The following is an 18,852-nucleotide window of genomic DNA, read 5'->3' on the forward strand; positions in this document are numbered from 1 at the left end:
GGACCTTCGCGGGTCAAGTACCTCTTGAAAAAGTTTTAGTTGTAAAGGCCATTATATCACAATGGTCTAAAAAATGAAACCTTGACTGAATTTTGAGAAGATTTAAAAACTTTTTATATGTTTTGGGATTCTGTGTTTTCTCAAAGGAGCAAAGAATACAGTAACTTGTGGCATATTTCGCTTTATGATGAAATTAATGATGCCATACTATCAATCAGTAGACATAAAAAACCCTGCCTTTTCTTCAAAACCATACATTTTGTGGTCCAAAAAACACAAAAAAATGATGAGATATTCTTTCTACATTGGCATTTAAAAATTAAGTAAAAAAGTTAAAAGCTACAGGTTTTTCACTTACTATTTTGTCAAATGAATTAATCTTGCTTGACGAAAATTTGGTTAATTTTCAATTTGTTTATCAAAGTGGACAATGTTTTGAATTGGATTTTAAAAGATACTTTTATTACTTGAACTTTGGTGTTATGTAGAAAAACGGGAAATCTATCATAAGCAGTCAGGATAATAACCACTGATATTTTCAGTCTTCTGTTAGAGATTGTCAGTTAAGTTTTATGCAACTTTTATCATATTCTGGCAATATCGTGGCGGGGACATCAGAAATGGGCCTCTCACATTGTACCCCTGTGGGGAACTGAACTAGGGTCATCATCAAGACAAGCAAACACTTTAACCACTAGGTTACCCTACCACCTCTTCTGTAATTCACTGAATTTATTATAATCATGTTCATTATCAAATATTCATATCGCCTCCAAGTGGATTCATTGCATGCTAATTATATTTGACTATGTACAGAATCTTGTACATTTGCTGGGTTCAGTCACATTTGGCATTTGAACCCACAATGTCAGAGTCAGGCACCTAATTGCCAGCACACAATGTCATTTCTGAATAATCCTCGCACAGGTCTGACATTTGTTAAATGATCTGCCAATATTTATTCTAAATGCCAGTGAGCAGCAGAACCTTGTACCTTTCTTATAATTTCAAGCATTTCTTGAAACTGACGGTATGCATTTGCATAGAATATTCAAAAGTCAGATAAAAAATCGTCCTGTCAAAAGAGCCCTGCAAACTGAATAACTTTATCCAATCCCTTTGATTAATAAATATGAGTAAAAAGTAAAGGTTCATTGTATCTGTAAGTCTCTTAAAATACTCATACCATGTTATTAAGAAAAAAGATGAAGATAATTTTTTATTGTCACAAAAAATATTTGCCTGTCCACATTCGAGACACAACTGGTAAATCTGCTATCCACAGGTCTTCTAGAGGAGTCCCCAACTCCCCATGACTGCGAGGCCACTCTCAAGGCCAAGGTGTTGTATCGATCCTGCATCAATGTCTGTGAGTATGTGTCTGTCACAGTTGTAGGCTCAGAGGAGTTATTCCTCCTTGCAGACAATCATAATAGGATGTGAGCCGAGCACATAGTAAACAGTGTACACTGCAATGTTACATATGCTCCAGAGAATACTGTTTTAGATTGGTTGTCCATTCAAGAGTTATTTCCCCTTGCAGACAATCATAATAGGCTGTGAGCCGAGCACATAGTAAACAGTATACACTGCAATGTTACATATGCTCCAGAGAATACTGTTTTAGATTGGTTGTCCATTCAAGAGTTATTTCCCCTTGCAGACAATCGTCATGTGATGTGAGTTGAATACATGGTCAGCAGTGTATGCTGTAATGTTACATATTCTGCGAAAAGTAATTTTTTTAGAGTGGTTGTTCATCCACAAGTTATTCCCCTTGCAGACACTCATGGGATGTGAGCTGAACACAGGCAACAGTGTATACTGTAATGTTACTATGCTGCGAAGAATATTTTTTTAGAGTGGTTGTCCATTCAAGAGTTATTCCACCTCGTAGACACTTATGGAATGTGAGCCAAGCACATAGTCAACAATGTATACTGTAATGTTACAAATTCTACATCAGGAACAAAGTTTGTTCTTGTCAAGACAGCAGCTTAGTTATGTGACTCGGTTTGTTTGTGACATTTTTTTTAAGAAAGAAATTTGAAATAGTAATCTGATTGTGAAATGTATGACAGAATTCAGTTTTCCTAAAAGGCACGTATCAGAAATTAATGCAGTTTTGACAGAATTATAATTAAGAAAGAAACATTGATGTATATCTGAGATGTCACATGATATGATCAGTCAGATGATGCTCAGAGAGCAGGGAATTTAATTGGATATTATATTTCTCCTATGCAAAAATGAATTGATGCCTTCAGGTGCTATATCAAAAGAGGGTTCTCATGTTACCTATTTTGGTTTAGCGTCTGTATCCTGTGTCTTAAGAGAGAAGTATCTATAGTGACCAGCAGCATGATTTTATGGTGGGCTTGTCTTTCAGTCCTTGTATTTGCATAATAACGTCTCCATGAGTTAATATTCCTAATACAATAGTGTCAGCTCTTTCACTCATTCCTTGATGTACATTGTGTCAAGTTTGTGGAAAGAGTTCCATCTTTGTAGAAAGAGGTCAATTTCAAGATTTTTACATGGCGTGTCATTGTGTGGGACTTTGCTCACAGAATCGATCACTGGATTGACTATCTTCAAGCCATCATCATTTTGGCTGAAATAATCCTGAGCACTTATAAGGGCTGAGCAATGATTTGGTTCAATTCATTGATAATCGAATCTGACCCCTTAGTTTCGATTTTTCATAACCATTAACACAAATTTGATTTATACCTATTTCAATTATTTCCACACAGTCAGAACCTAGTTTTGACTCTAACTCAAGCAGTTTCAAGTGCTGAAATAAGGCAAAAAAGTAATTGGTTGACACTGAGGTATTTATCCAAAGTGCATAGTTGTTCTTACTGACCTTGCGAAGTTGATAATGGAAAAAAAAAAAAAAACACTCTGAGAGTTAATGAAATCTGATGTTTATCTTTGTATGAAGATTCGAATTGAAAATTATCAAACCAATGGTCCGGAAGCAAAAACTAAACAGGATTGAAATCTGGGTGAATCATTGCAGCCGTAATGTTGAGTTTCATTGTTGGCAGCTCAAGTGGAGCGAGTTGGAGACACTCCTCTTCGGGAGGTACTGGACAGTCTTGGGGGATGGCCACTTATTGATGCTACTTGGGATCCATCGACCTTTGACCTTGAACTGTTGCTTGGAAAACTGAGAGGGAAGTACAATGCTCCAGTTTTAATGGACATCTGGGTCGGCGCTGATGACAAGAACTCTTCTGTCAATATTCTACAGGTAGGAACAGGGAACACCTGGTTAGCTTCCCTGGATCAGAGAGTAAATGATTCTTATGTTCATTTTGTCATTTGAAACTTCCAGCTGTTGCCATCGGTTCCAAATGTATTTCCCTTGCTTCAAATACTCAATAACACACAGAAATTGGCCAACAAATGATGTTTATCTCCTAAATGGTTTTGAACAGACAAAAGGCCACAGTCTAAAATACATTTTTCTAAGATACTTTGGTGAAATATCCAAAGTGCAGAGAGTACTTTATCAGGCGATAATGTACATATTTTGTATCAGTTCACATTGTATTGGCCTCACTGAGCTATATTAGTCTTCCTTTTTGTAATCAAGCGTACCCTTGGTAACTGACATCACGATGCATGCCAGTAAAGATAAGAGAACAGAAGTCTCGAAAATTACATGCAATCCCTTTTCCTATTATTTAATGTATGTTTGAAGGTATATATTCTTTAGAATTTTGTTTGTCTTTTTGATAATTTGTTGTCATCACTGCATACAACCTCCTACAGTAAACTACTCCATAGCAAGACTGTTGCTTGGTGTGCAGTTGCTTTCACCAGACTAACATTACTGTTGGTAACATATTTTACTTGACTCACAAGTAAACAGTACACTCACTCACTCACTCACTCACTCACCCACCCACCCAAAGCTCGCTCGCTCACTCACTCACTCACTCACTCACTCACTCACTCACTCACTCGCTCACTCACTGTAACAGATAGATCAGCCCAAGCTGGGGATGCCCAGCCGAGAGTACTACCTGCAGGCGGAGGACACCCTGTACTTCCATGCCTACTACAAGTACATGCTGGATGTGGCTCACCTACTCGGGGCAGACATGCACATGGCTCAGGACGAACTGCATGAAGTCCTCCAGTTTGAGATCAAACTGGCAAATGTGAGTTCTTCTATTCATTGAAAAACATTAATCCATTGTATTATCTTTCAGTCTCCTTCCAGTCTTGTTATTTAGACTTCACACCTCATGGACATCAACAGTCAAACTATATCCTGGGTTTAGCGGATCAAATATTGACAGCTAGTGGATATACACTGGAAACTGTCTAAACCAGCACTGAAGAAATAATCCGGCTTAGACAGTGTGCTGGATTGTAGAGATAAATGTACAAGCCACAGGAGGGACTGACTTTTTGTGCTGGTGTTGACAGCTTGCTGGATTGGACAGATGCTGGTTTTGACAGCTTCCACTGTAATATTAAATGATGTAGAACAGGTTGATGTGGATCAGTTTGTTCTCTGGGATTATCTGGGATCCTGTTTGGTCCACAGGAATATATTTTACTTATCCAATACATGAACACATCGAATAGCTATCATTACTTCTAAACATCTGACTTTTCTGCACGTCAGTGGAACTCTTGACCGTACAATTTCTTTATTATAGGTGACAAAGCCACAATCAGAGCGCCACGATACTGGCGCCATCTATGAGAAGATGACTCTAAAGGAGCTGCAACAAATAACACCAACAGTAAGTTCTTCACAGATGATGTCGCATCTGTATTCTAACTCTGTTACAATATAGTAGCTCTATATGCTACATCTCCGTTACATTCTATAGCACTCTGTGCTAAATATCTCAATCTAGTAGCACTATATGCTAAATATGTTTTAATATAGAAGCTCTACATGCAAAATCTATCACAATTCTTCCTTTCACTGTTTCTTTAACATCATTTTATATTAGTCTGTGTTTCATGGTATATTAAGTACTAGTATACATGTCTATCATTCATGTCGAGTAACTATGAATGCTCCAGCTTTCATACACTTTTATTTTTATTTTATTTCACTTTGCAGAATTTGTCCAGTATTCAAATGGCTTAAAAGAAATAACACATTTTTAACCAGCAAAATGACATCTCAATAGTTCAGTCTCTTGCAGCTAAAATCAAATGAAAAAAAACCTAAACTACAATTTAGATATAAATGACAAATTAAGCACTAGGTGATTTGCCAGTGACTGTCCCTGTGAACCATGGTATCAGCTTATTAATATTTTATGAGTGATTCACATGATTTTGTTTTCCTCTCAGTTCCTGAACCTTTCAGCATAGGCAAATGTGACACCACTTGAGGTTTTGGGGTTTCCTGCAAAAATTGTTTTTCAAAGATAATTTTCTCCTGAAGTAAATAATTACTTCAGATATCACAAACAATATTTAAGATATATAGCCCTGGCATGGTCTACAAACTGTTTTGAGTCTTCATGATTTTTTCAGCTCAGTCTTTTTAGAGAAAATTTCTGTGATTCTTGAGGAAGTGAGTTTTATGAGTATTTATCTAATACTCCAGCTATATCTGTGCAGGGGATATCAAAATGGGCTTGACACATTGTACACAAGGGGGAAGTTTTTGGCCTTACAAGCAAGCACTTTATGCACAGACCCACCACCCTATGTGTTGACGAAGTAACCCACATTATATCATGCTTCTTACTGTGATTACACGATGCCATTTAGAAAGTGGTCAAATGCAACATATGTCATATTTGGGATTTCACTTTCTTAGTAAAGTACAAATTCTAGTACTTTTTTCGGTTGAGTCCCATCCGGGATTCGAACCCGCACCCTCAGAGTCGGGCACCTAATCGCCAGCACACAAAGTCAGCCGCCTAGCCTGCTCAGCCACCGCACGGATGGGACTCAACCGAAAAAAGTACTAGAATTTGTACTTTACTAAGAAAGTGAAATCCCAAATATGACATATGTTGCATGCTTCTTACTGACTATGGAATAATCAGCTCTTAGATTTCAGCTGATCATGAGTTTACCATAAAAGACAAGGGGTGGTGGGTAGCCCAGTTGGTTAGAGCTTTCGCTCTTCACGCCAAAGACCCAGGTGCAATTCTCCACGTGGGAACAATATGTAAAGCCATTTATGGTGTCCCCGCCATGATGTTGCTGGATATAGCTAAAGGTGGTGGAAAACTAAACTCATTCAGTGATAAAAGTAAAGAATTCTCTATCTGAGATGCAACTATGCTCGTCGTAAGAGGTGACTAACCGGATCGGGGGGTCAGACTTGCTGACATGGTTGACACACGCCATCGGTTCCCATCTGCGCAGATCGATGCTCATGTTGTTGATCACTGGATTGTCTAGGCCAGACTCGATTATTTACAGACTGCTGGAATATTGCTGAGTGCAGTGTAAAACTAAACTCACTCAAACAAGCAAACTAATTTACAATATATACAATAATATTTCATGTTTCAAAATGTTCCCGCATGGACTGACACTTGTGTATGTATGCTGCAGTTTGATTGGGTGCGATACTTCAACCTGTTCATGCCAGATGAAATCACAGAGGAGGAGCCAGTGGTTGTATTTGCTGCGGAGTATCTTCATGACATGTTTGACACTGTTATGGAAACAGACAGACAGTAAGTCCTAGTCACTCTCCCAGTGGCAGTGAATCAGGTTGTTGTGTCTTTGTATAGTGATTATCTTTGTATTGTGATTATCTTTGACTTATCATCCTTCCCACGATAATCTGGATAATGTATCCAGCTAAGTGCAAATTAAGTAAAATTTTGAAATTTTGATTTTGTCTTTAGGACAGTCGTCAACTACATCATGTGGAGAGTGATTCTGAACTTTGCTGCTGAGTTGACGGAATCCTATCAACATGTAAGACGTCAGTACAGACGAGTCTTACAGGTAGGCCATGTTAAGATGAATCATATGGGTAGCTGGTGAGCACTGGACAATGTTAAGATTAGGTCTACAGGTAGGCAGAGTTAGGGCACAGACTTCAGGTAGGCAGTGTTTAGGCATAGCCTAGAGGTAGGCAGTGTTTAAGCATGGCGTACAGGTAAGCAGTGTTTAGGCACAGACTTCAGGTAGGCAGTGTTCAGACATGGCCTACAGATAGGCAGAGTTTGGTCATCGACTTCAGGAAGGCAGTAGTTAGGATTGGCCTTCAGGCAGGCAGTGTTCAGCGTACAGGTAGGCAGATTTAGGGCACAGATTTCAGGTAGGCAGTGCTCAAGTACAACCTAAAGGTAATGCACAGGGTAGGCACTGTTCAGGCATGGCCTTTAGGTAGGCACTGTTCAGGCACAGCCTACAGGTAGGGCACGGGGTAGGCAGTGTTCAGGCATGGCTTGGTCAGAGCCTAAAGTTAATGCACGTGGTAGGCAGTGTTCGGGCATGGCTTTCAGGTAGGCACTGTTCAGGCATGGCTTTCAGGTAGGCACTGTTCAGGCACAGCCTAAAGGTAATGCACATGGTAGGCAGTGTTCAGGCATGGCTTTCAGGTAGGCAGTGTTTAGGCATGGCCTAGAGGTAAGCACTGTTTAGGCATGGCTTTCAGGTAGGCACTGTTCAGGCACAGCCTAAAGGTAATGCACATGGTAGGCAGTGTTCAGGCATGGCTTTCAGGTAGGCAGTGTTTAGGCATGGCTTTCAGGTAGGCACTGTTCAGGCATGGCTTTCAGGTAGGCACTGTTCAGGCACAGCCTAAAGGTAATGCACATGGTAGGCAGTGTTCAGGCATGGCTTTCAGGTAGGCAGTGTTTAGGCATGGCCTAGATGTAGGCACTGTTTAGGCATGGCTTTCAGGTAGGCACTGTTCAGGCACAGCCTAAAGGTAATGCACATGGTAGGCAGTGTTCAGGCATGGCTTTCAGGTAGGCAGTGTTTAGGCATGGCCTAGAGGTAGGCACTGTTGAGGCATGGCTTTCAGGTAGGCACTGTTCAGGCACAGCCTAAAGGTAATGCACATGGTAGGCAGTGTTCAGGCATGGCTTTCAGGTAGGCACTGTTCAGGCATGGCTTTCAGGTAGGCACTGTTCAGGCACAGCCTACAGGTAATGCACATGGTAGGCAGTGTTTAAGCATGGCCTACAGATAGGCAGAGTTTGGTCATCGACTTCAGGAAGGCAGTAGTTAGGCATGGCCTTCAGGCAGGCAGTGTTCAGGGTACAGGTAGGCAGATTTAGGGCACAGATTTCAGGTAGGCAGTGCTCAAGTACAGCCTAAAGGTAATGCACAGGGTAGGCACTGTTCAGGCATGGCTTTCAGGTATTCACTGTTCAGGCACAGCCTAAAGGTAATGCACAGGGTAGGCAGTGTTCAGGCATGGCTTGGTCAGAGCCTAAAGTTAATGCACATGGTAGGCACTGTTCAGGCATGGCTTTCAGGTAGGCACTGTTCAGGCACAGCCTAAAGGTAGTGCACAGGGTAGGCAGTGTTCAGGCATGGCTTTCAGGTAGGCACTGTTCAGGCACAGCCTAAAGGTAGTGCACAGGGTAGGCAGTGTTCAGTCATGGCTTTCAGGTAGGAACTGTTCAGGCACAGCCTAAAGGTAATGCACATGGTAGGCAGTGTTCAGGCATGGCTTTCAGGTAGGCACTGTTCAGGCATGGCTTTCAGGTAGGCACTGTTCAGGCACAGCCTAAAGGTAATGCACATGGTAGGCAGTGTTTAAGCATGGCCTTCAGGTAGGCACTGTTCAGGCACAGCCTAAAGGTAATGCACATGGTAGGCACTGTTCAGGCATGGCTTTCAGGTAGGCACTGTTCAGGCACAGCCTAAAGGTAATGCACATGGTAGGCAGTGTTTAGGCATGGCTTTCAGGTAGGCACTGTTCAGGCACAGCCTAAAGTTAATGCACAGGACAGGCAGTGTTTAGGCATGGCTTTTAGGTAGGAACTGTTCAGGCACAGCCTACAGGTAGGGCACGGGGTAGGCAGTGTTTAGGCATGGCCTTCAGGTAGGCAGTGTCCAGGCATGACTTTCAGGTAGGCACTGTTCAGGCACAGCCTACAGGTAATGCACAGGGTAGGCACTGTTCAGGCATGGCCTTCAGGTAGGCACTGTTCAGGCACAGCCTAAAGGTAATGCACATGGTAGGCACTGTTCAGTCATGGCTTTCAGGTACGCACTGTTCAAGCACAGCCTAAAGGTAATGCACAGGGTAGGCATTGTTCAGGCATGGCCTTCAGGTAGGCACTGTTCCGGCACAGCCCAAAGGTAATGCACATGGTAGGCACTGTTCAGTCATGGCTTTCAGGTATTCACTGTTCAGGCACAGCCTACAGGTAGGGCACAGGGTAGGCACTGTTCAGGCATGGCTTTCAGGTAGGCAGTGTTTAGGCATGGCCTAGACGTAGGCACTGTTGAGGCATGGCTTTCAGGTAGGCACTGTTCAGGCACAGCCTAATGGTAGTGCACAGGGTAGGCAGTGTTCAGGCATGGCTTTCAGGTAGGCACTGTTCAGGCACAGCCTAAAGGTAATGCACATGGTAGGCAGTGTTCAGGCATGGCTTTCAGGTAGGCACTGTTCAGGCACAGCCTAAAGGTAATGCACAGGACAGGCAGTGTTTAAGCATGGCTTTCAGGTAGGCACTGTTCAGGCACAGCCTACAGGTAGGGCACGGGGTAGGCAGTGTTTAAGCATGGCCTTTAGGTAGGCAGTTTCTTTAATTGATTCTGTCCGTGTCTCTAAGCCCAATGGGCAGTATTTTCAAGAGGCACAGTCTAAACTTACACATATTGTTTTGAATGGAAGTAGTTGTTTGCACTTCGTGAAGTTGTCATTTATTATTGGGTGAGGTTCAAGGAAAAAGATAATTGGGTGAGAAGCCATGTTACTTAGTGTGTATTGATGGTCAGCAACTATCATGCAGTCCTTAGTTATTAAGTGTGAAGACCCAGGGCCCCTTTTCCACCTCTCTCCCTCACCTCCCAGCAACCATCCACCATTTCCTGATGTGGTCATATGGCCTTCTGTTTGACATTATAAGGTGTTATAGGGAAATATGGCTTGATGTATGCCTCTTCAGTGTTACCAGGGATTACGCTGCTCCAAAGAATCATACATCAGGGCGTAGTACCTGAGGAAGAAGCATACAATGTATTTATCTTTATGTACAAAATATCATTATATTTTATTTGGAAGACTGCTGCCAACTATATGACATGTAAACAAAATGGTGTCTGCGTCTTGACTGGATTTTAAAAATCATATTCTGACAAGCTTAAATCTGCTTTAAAAATGGTATGTTCAAGTTGAGGGTGCAAACCATTCAATGCATAAAACAGTTTAAATAAAACAGTGAAAGTCGGTTAGATAAATGTGTACATACTGAACTAAAAAACAGCCAGTCAAATGTTTTTTTAACTCCATGCACTGCATGCATTATATTATGACATCATATTAGCTTATCGAGACACATCCTGCTCATCAAGTACATGAAAAAGTGTCAGTCAGCGTCCATCCTTGACCGAAAAACAAGAATTGTCTTATATTGTATGTTCCTTTCCCACACAACTTAGGGTGTGAAACGTGACAAGATACGCTGGCAGAAGTGTGTGGAGTATGTCAACAAGCGGATGGGCATGGCTGTGGGCAGTATGTTTATCAGGGACAACTTCAAGAAGGAGAGCAAGGACACGGTGAGATTGAATATATGTTGCTGGATTCATGGAGTCATCTGTTCATCAAATCATTGTATACTCATGGAAAGAAATAAGGAAATACATATTCCAATATTCTTTTCATTGTTTCTTCACAAGCTTTTTATTGCACTGTGGATGACAATCTGAAATTAAATAAAGGGACACTGATGAAGGGGTGTTCCCTTGTGGTCCCCTCAGTTTACATCGGTTTTATGAGATCAACCAATAGCAATTCAGTGGCACTAAACCATTCATGATGAAGTGTAAAGTTATGGATAATTCATAGCATTACAAAAGCTTTGTGGATTGGGACATGGGGATTGTTTTGAAATAATAAACCAATGAGCTTAGTCAAGGTCAATATGGATGCAGATCTTCATTCAGCTGATCCTTGTGGGTCCAAGTTACATAACTCTACATTAAGTATGTCATAGCATCTTAGGCCATTAAGTACCCAAGCCATTATACTGAGGGACAGTGACGTAGTGTAGTGGATAAAGAGTTCACTCGTCATGCGGAAGATCTGGGTTCATTTTCCCACATGGGTACAATGTGTGAAGCCCATTTTTTGTGTTCCTTTGATGATGTTGCTGGAATATCATAAAATAAACTTGATCCTAACTCATGTATTTTTGCAGGCTTTGGAGATGATCCATGATATCCGAGAAGCCTTCAACGAACTCCTGGAAGAGAACCATTGGATGGATGAAATCACCAAATCATTCGCTAAGCAGAAGGTAGTCCCCAACTGAGAATGTCACATGAATGGACAAAATAGCATCAGCACCCATTCATCAAGACATGAGAAATGTTTTGGTCACCGTTAACTGTCATATTATCAACAGCTGCTCAAGGGCTATTGCACACAGATATTTATCAAAGAGCATCTAGTTCAGTGTGCAAAACAGTTTCCAAATTTTGCATTCCAGTAAGGCAAACTATGCCTGAAACTAAGCCACAAAATAATTCACTAGTCTGAAATTTGGATGTAGATGCTGCTAATATGATGAATATAATTTTGCTTATTCAGTATATTTTAACTTAAAATGTTGGAGAGAGGGAAAATTACAAAATGATCCCATGAAAATTCACTTGGGTCAGTGACTGTGGAGATTTACTTGCCCAACTGGATTTTTACTAGCCACAAGCTCATGGGCCAGTTTCTGTTTTGCACAGTGTTGTGTATGTTTGTGCTCAGATAAGTTTCTTTGTAAGGATGACATCTCACAAGTTTGTTCTGTATTTTCTCTCTTAAGATGTAATTGTGTAATATAGAACAAACTTGAAAATCAGATGTACCCAGTCAAACTGAAGCATATGTAAGGACCAGCATATGTGTGTGAAGATTTCATGACGTGAAGACATCATACTTTGTTTATCTGCGTGCATTGATCTTAAGAACTCATAACTTCATTTGGAACTCTGTTTGAAATCTGCAACCATTCATAAATGTTGTTGTTTTCATTATAAATTAGTGTTATAATGATGAATATTTTGTCTTCAGGCCAATGCCATGAATGAAAGAATTGGGTATCCAGACTTCATCAAAGACAGCAAGAAGCTGGATGAAAAGTATAGCCAGGTAAGTGTCCACCAGTCAGGGCAATACAGTGACTGAAACACTGACTCATGATCACTCATGATCAGGACATGGCTTCCACACTCTGCATGCACATGGGGTGAAGGTTGGTGTTTGTCTTGTGGGTGATGGTTGAAGGTTGGTGATTGTCTTGTGGGTGATGGTTGGTGATTGTCTTGTGGGTGATGGTTGGTGTTTGTCGTGTGGGTGATGGTTGGTGATTGTCTTGGGGATGAAGGTTGATTTGGTGATTGTCTTATGGGTGAAGGCTGGTGATTGTCTTGAGACTCTCACTTTTCTTGCTGAGATTTTTTTATTCTGTGGACTTGATCTTAACAGAGCAAAGGTGTACATGCATAGCAGTGTTCGAAATTTCTGTTGGTGCTGTGCTCCCTAGCTAGTACAAATTCATCTGGACCACTAAATGATTAGTTTGCAGTGGTCCTGATGGTTAGTGAAGTTTGTATTGATAGTTAAGGAAATCTACAAATGGTACGTTGGACCACTGAAGTTAAGATGGGACCACTAATGTTTGTAAACTCACTGGTCCTGTATTCTAGTGGGGAAATTTTGAAAGGTTTCTTCCCCTATATATATGCGTGTGTGCATATAAGTGTGTATGCATGTATGTGCGTTTGTCGATATAGGTTCACATACATGCATGCATATCAGTGAATGCATACATGCATGCAGCAATGGATTAATCAAGTTGTTGCTTGTGATGTCACAAGCATTTGAAAGATGGTCTGAAACAGGGGAGGTAATCCAACTTATCTGACTTTCGCTGGTAGAGGAAAGCTTGATGTGTTACAGTTTTCATAAAAGTGAATGAGTGAGTTAGTGAGTTTGGCTTCCTGCTGCCTTTAACCTTGAGTGAGTTTAGTCTTATGTTGCTTTTAGCAACATTCCAGCAATATCATGTCGGGGAGACCAGAAGTGGGCTTATTGTACCCATGTAGGAAATTGAACCTGGATCTTTGGCATGATGAGTGAACGCTCTAACCACTTTGCTACCCCACTGCCCCAAAACATAACAAAGGTTTGATTGGCTGTCACTGCTTCAGCTTGTTGAACCATCATCAGTCAGTGAGCGAGACAGAAATATTCTTCTTCTTTTACCGCAGCCCTATTAGCACCTGCAGCAGTTTTTTAATGTTTAGATACTATTGACTATTGAGACGGGAACAACTCATGCCATGGCGATAGCCTTTCGCAGCACACTATGATAGCATTTCTTATATATGAATTGTCTCAGTTGTCTCAATTCCCAAATGAATGCATAGTTTATATGTTAATAACTGAGAAGAAGCTTGTAATCCAGATCAAGTAAACAGTTAAAGCATAAACTCAAGGAAGCTGCAAGTCTGCACCCAAACAATAAACAAAATGTAAGAAACCCATAAATATTGATAAAATAAGGTCAGTTACTGAACTATTGATAGTCACATACCATCGATACATCAACAGTTTTCATTTCTTCCATCGATTTATTGCTATCAGAATTTAAGGAAAAATGCAGCTAAAATAAGTATTGTATTTGCAGTCTGATTGTTGTGTACAGGTTCAGTTTGATGCAAAGCAGTACTTCAAAAACATTCTTCGTGTTGAAGAATACAGCGCCATCAACATGATGAAGAAACTGCGTGAACCAGTCAGGAAGGACACGTGAGTCCTTTGATTTCATACTGAAAGAAGCACCCCATAAATGACAGGAACTTATGTGGCAGATGATTTCTTGCCTTAATGTGGTTTCAGTTCAAAAGGATTTTCTAAGGAGGACCTAGCATATCATGGATTGGGAAACTCTTACCTAAAAATATGGAACACTGAAGTCAACACTGAAGGCATTGCATCAATGTATGGATACTGAGTTTGTTCAATGTTGCTTCTATTCACCCAGTAGAAATTGGGTACCTGGTAGGAAACCGTCATGTGACTAGCACTTAAAAGGCAACTTGAGTTATCTGGGGTAATAGTAATCAGATTGTTTGGGCTCTTCGAGCATGCATTGTGCACAGAGTAAAACAGACTTACAGCACTAACAGAGTTGTATTTGGGGGACCCAGAGCTATCCCTGTTGCACATATCTATTTGATCTTGATACCGTGTTCATCAGATTTATTCCTTGCACCTAAATATTAACCATATGATTGTACTTGTTCTAATTTCAGTTGGGAGCAGGACCCTGCTGTTGTCAATGCTTTCTACAATCCCAACAGGAATGATATTGGTATGATGTAGATGCACCGAAAAATAAATTATCATGATAAAAGCATAAGGAATAATTTCATGGGCTGCATTGTGCAGTTGAGTTGTTATTCAAAGCCAAGAAATCTTTCAGTTTTTTAATTGTTTGAATGATTTTCCTGAGTATTTACCTTTTGCAATAGACACAGCATTAATTAAATTAAAAGTTTGATCAATCGATCACACTGAATTCGATTTAGTATGTTATTTGTGAATTCTGCTAACCAGATGTGTTCAGTATAATGAAAGTATTTGTAATTATCTTCCTTTGTGTCATCACAGCATTGTATTTCTCTTATAATGGAGAATGAGTGGGGGAGGGGTGGGCCGAGTGAGAGACGAAGGGCATGATCGATGATGGGAGGGAGGGATTGCATGATGGATAGTTGGAGGAAGGGCTAAATGATTGATGGAGGGAAGAAGTGATTTGTCGGGAAGAATGACAGAGGAGGAAGGAGGGAGACAGTGATGAACTGACAGATGGAAGGAGTGAGGGATAGATGGATTGAGTGATAAATGGATGGACCAATGGAAGAAAGGAGGTTCAAAATTGAATCTTTTCTCTCCATAACCAGAAAGCTGTGTTAGTGAAGTCCTTGTGTTAAATGACACTTGTCTCACCTACATGTCCTCTGTTCATGTTGCAGTATTCCCCGCCGGTATCCTGCAGCCACTTTTCTACAGCAGACACTTTCCCAAGTAAGGAACTGGCGCCTTGCATCAAGTACCAAAATAGGATTACATTAATGTGTAAATCCTGTGTGACAGGATGTGGAGTCATCCCACAGATGACCTCCTTACCTTGTCAACTGGCTGATGGGATTAACCTCTTTTGTTGTGTAGACCAGGGCATATATTTTTTAAGCTCTCTTAGCGCTAAGTGCCATACATTAACATTAACATATGACTATCTTAGTGCTAAGAGAGGTTAAAAAATCAAGTGCAAGGTGTCTAACTTGGGACCACAAGGTCAGTGGTTTAAATCCCTGCATTGGACTTGGACATTGTTTGGCCACTACACATGCGTTTGTGGAAACTTATTATGTTATATCATAACATAGTTACTGAGTTCTCCTGAGAGGCATCCAGACAAAATGTCACATGACTGCAATGTGGTACCTTTGTGCAAAGGTTTGAACAATGGCATCCAGCCCCATTACTTGAATTTTTTCAAGTGAAGATTTTTTGTGTTTCCGTTTCTTCCCAATCTTTTTTTACCACAATTTCTTCACTACAGTGTTTGTTTGAATGCGAGTGACCATACAGAGAAATCTGTCTAAACCAGCACCCCATGGGACCTGAATAAAATGCAGGTTTAGACAGCGTTCTGGATTTGACAGTGACGATCATTTTCCAACATTGCTGCCATAAAGCGTAACTGTGGTAATCCTACATTGATTCACCATGAAATTATAATACTTCCTAATTATTTAGGATGCCAAGAGGATTATTTAATCTATTAGTCTTTTGGATTATGGGTCCTTGATTGGACTGCTCAAACCCATGCCGGTTTTAACAGTGTTAATTACAGGTTAATTTCTTGTTTGGGCTGGAAAGTGCCAGAATACAGAATAGTTGTGCCAGAATACGGAAGAGACAGGTGCCAGATTAGACAATGTTTTAATAGTGATAATATTGTTGTAAAATGCTGGATAAGAGGGTGCTGATGTTGGCAGGTTTCACTTTGTTGCATGTAACAATAGTGATGTATTATCATCTGAAGATGTCTAACAGATGGTTTGTTTGTTGCAGGTCACTCAACTATGGAGGCATTGGTGTAGTGATCGGACATGAAATAACACATGGATTTGATGATAAAGGTAATTGAATTTTCATCACAGTGACCCAGCAATGACTGAAGGTTTGCTTTCTGTATTGCTGACTACCGTACTAAAGGGAGAGTTCTCAAAGATCTTAATATATATGCTGCTGAATTTGACATCACACAAAGCATGAAACAAGCACATACATCAGTAGTGATGAACAATTGTCAGTGATTATTAAACAGATGGGTTTTTCGTACAGATTTAAGGATAGTCAACTAAGTTCATCTGAGGTGACGTGAAACAAAGTCTTTTTGTGTTTTTATTAAGCTGTAACAATCAACTGAAAAGTGGAACCTTATCACTCTGACACTAAATATATCTGTCAAGTGAATTTATCTCTCAAGTGAGATATTCCCTTCACAAAGTCAATAGTGAGTCTGTAAGGTTTAAAGAGGTTGGATAACATGGTTTCTGTGCATTTTGTATGCGATGGCATGTGACAAAAAGAGCGTGCATTTGTGGTACACAGTTATTTCCCTTTATCTTGCTTCTAATCATTCTTCATGATATTTGACTCACAAGCAGTTATCCTGGGGTAAACCTGAGTAAAAATTATCCCCCCTTCTCAAAGTCGATTTGGGTTTGCAGTTTTAATTGGAGATAATGTTGATACCCTATGGTAACATATTTTTAAGAGTTTTTGAATATTAAGCTAGTATGAATTTACTATATTAATTTTTTTATATTCAAATCATCTTCTGAAAAATAATTGACTTTTAAGAGAACTTTTATTGACATATTACTGTTCACGGAAGATGCCACAAGCAGTGTCAAACAAATGGTGTGGTGACTTGCCATTTTTGTTACATAATTAGATTCAGAACACATTTCTCTTTAAAATGATACCAAATTTAGCAATTTCTTCACGTTTTGATATTTTGTATCCAACCTCCTTAACACTGCTTTGAACAGGATTCTGTTACATCATTGTATGTCAGTTGAATGTGGGTGAAAGCTCAAAGTTGATGCAAGTTTTGAATGTTTACCAGGAGAAACCCATAATAATGGTAAACAAGCAGGAGAAAACAGTAACATGAAATAGACTGATGTCTTTTTTTTGGAAGTTTGGTTAGACATTTCTCATTTGGCTTTACAAGAGACTGATATTAAACATAATTATGATTATCAATCTCTATGATAGGCTCACGAACATATAGAATAGGTATTCTCCAGCAACCCGTGCTTGCTATAAAAGGTGATATGGTTGTTGTTGGAGGCGACTAACGGGATCGGGTGGTCAGACAAGCTGACTTGGTTGACACGTCATCGGTTCAATATTCATGTTGTTGTGTTATTCATGATTCTGTAAGCATGTTTGACTGTTTTTCAAAGAGACCTTTCATCAAACTCAATGTCACGTAATGTTATTCTGCTACAGGACGTCAGTACGACAAAGACGGCAATCTGAAACAGTGGTGGGACGAGGACACCATCCAGGCCTTCCGTAACCAGGCTCAGTGTATGATCAACCAGTACTCAGGCTACAAGCTGGAGCAGATCGGGATGTATGTAAGTATTATTTATAGTCTGTTTGGCTCAAAAGCCGACTGATGCATTGCGTTCTAGCTTTCAAACTAGTAAATATAACATACTCAATGAAACGCTGATCATAATCAGAACATCATACCAGTGTGAGGTTTTTGCATAATATTTTTCCTTAAAATAAAATCGTTGTTTAACAAACTTTCTTTAAAATCTTGACACAGTTCACTTTTTGTTATGAGGGAGGAGTGCAGAGAAAGGGACAGCCAGGTGTGTGAGAAAGCATGGAGACAGCACAGCACAGGTTAATGAATAAATAACTTTATCAGCACTTGTGCACATGCTTCTCAAACACCTCGCTGTGTCTTTCTCTACACTCCCCCCTTGTAATAAAACAGTGAGCTGTGCAGGTATTTGAAAGATAGTTTGTTAAACAACACTTTTAGTATTAGGACAAACATTCTGCATAAACCACAAAGAGTCGGTATGATGTTTTGATTATGATCAGCATTTCATTGAGTATGTTATACATAGTGTTTTTCGAGTTACATTGCAATTCATCGGTCCACTTTTGAGCCAAACTGACTATAAAAACACAAAATGAAGAGGGTTATGCAAACCTCTTTGCAGTGTCACGTGCAGATGCATGGATTACCAAGAGTTTTGTATACCCATATCACCATGTGAAAAAAGTAAGATTTCATAACTGCTCCATCCAGCCCCACCCCCAAAACAACTCAAGTATCGTGCTTTGCTAGCAGTGTGGGGGTACCAAGCAGGTACTGTGTTTGGATATCTTCAATGGATACTGAACAAAACAACTAGGGTGTTACCAACTGCCACCCAACAAAGTATCTATTGTTGCATATAGAACTGATAACATGATTATGAAATTCTGTTCTTATATCCAGCTGGATGGCAAGAACACCCAGGGTGAGAACATCGCCGATAATGGAGGACTGAAACAAGCATACAGAGTAAGTTACTTCCCTTACAAAGATGCCAAGGCTTAAA

General features: G+C 40.2%; 1 protein-coding gene across 1 annotated transcript in view; it reads left to right on the forward strand.

Annotated features, from left to right (window-relative positions):
* The window catches only part of LOC137268630 (neprilysin-1-like), a 38,064-nt gene that overhangs the window by 15,365 nt on the left and 3,847 nt on the right, over positions 1-18,852 (forward strand). The window contains exons 4-18 of the mRNA XM_067803206.1: positions 1,286-1,369; positions 3,054-3,259; positions 3,996-4,175; positions 4,683-4,769; positions 6,559-6,683; positions 6,858-6,960; positions 10,582-10,701; positions 11,343-11,441; positions 12,209-12,286; positions 13,845-13,948; positions 14,455-14,513; positions 15,178-15,229; positions 16,283-16,350; positions 17,735-17,865; positions 18,750-18,815. Of these exons, the coding sequence (XP_067659307.1) occupies positions 1,286-1,369; positions 3,054-3,259; positions 3,996-4,175; positions 4,683-4,769; positions 6,559-6,683; positions 6,858-6,960; positions 10,582-10,701; positions 11,343-11,441; positions 12,209-12,286; positions 13,845-13,948; positions 14,455-14,513; positions 15,178-15,229; positions 16,283-16,350; positions 17,735-17,865; positions 18,750-18,815 (1,562 nt within the window). The remainder of the gene's footprint in view (positions 1-1,285; positions 1,370-3,053; positions 3,260-3,995; positions 4,176-4,682; positions 4,770-6,558; positions 6,684-6,857; positions 6,961-10,581; positions 10,702-11,342; positions 11,442-12,208; positions 12,287-13,844; positions 13,949-14,454; positions 14,514-15,177; positions 15,230-16,282; positions 16,351-17,734; positions 17,866-18,749; positions 18,816-18,852) is intronic.

The sequence above is a fragment of the Haliotis asinina genome, chromosome 16, assembly GCF_037392515.1.
Source record: "Haliotis asinina isolate JCU_RB_2024 chromosome 16, JCU_Hal_asi_v2, whole genome shotgun sequence".
NCBI classification, from domain to species: Eukaryota; Metazoa; Mollusca; class Gastropoda; order Lepetellida; family Haliotidae; genus Haliotis; species Haliotis asinina.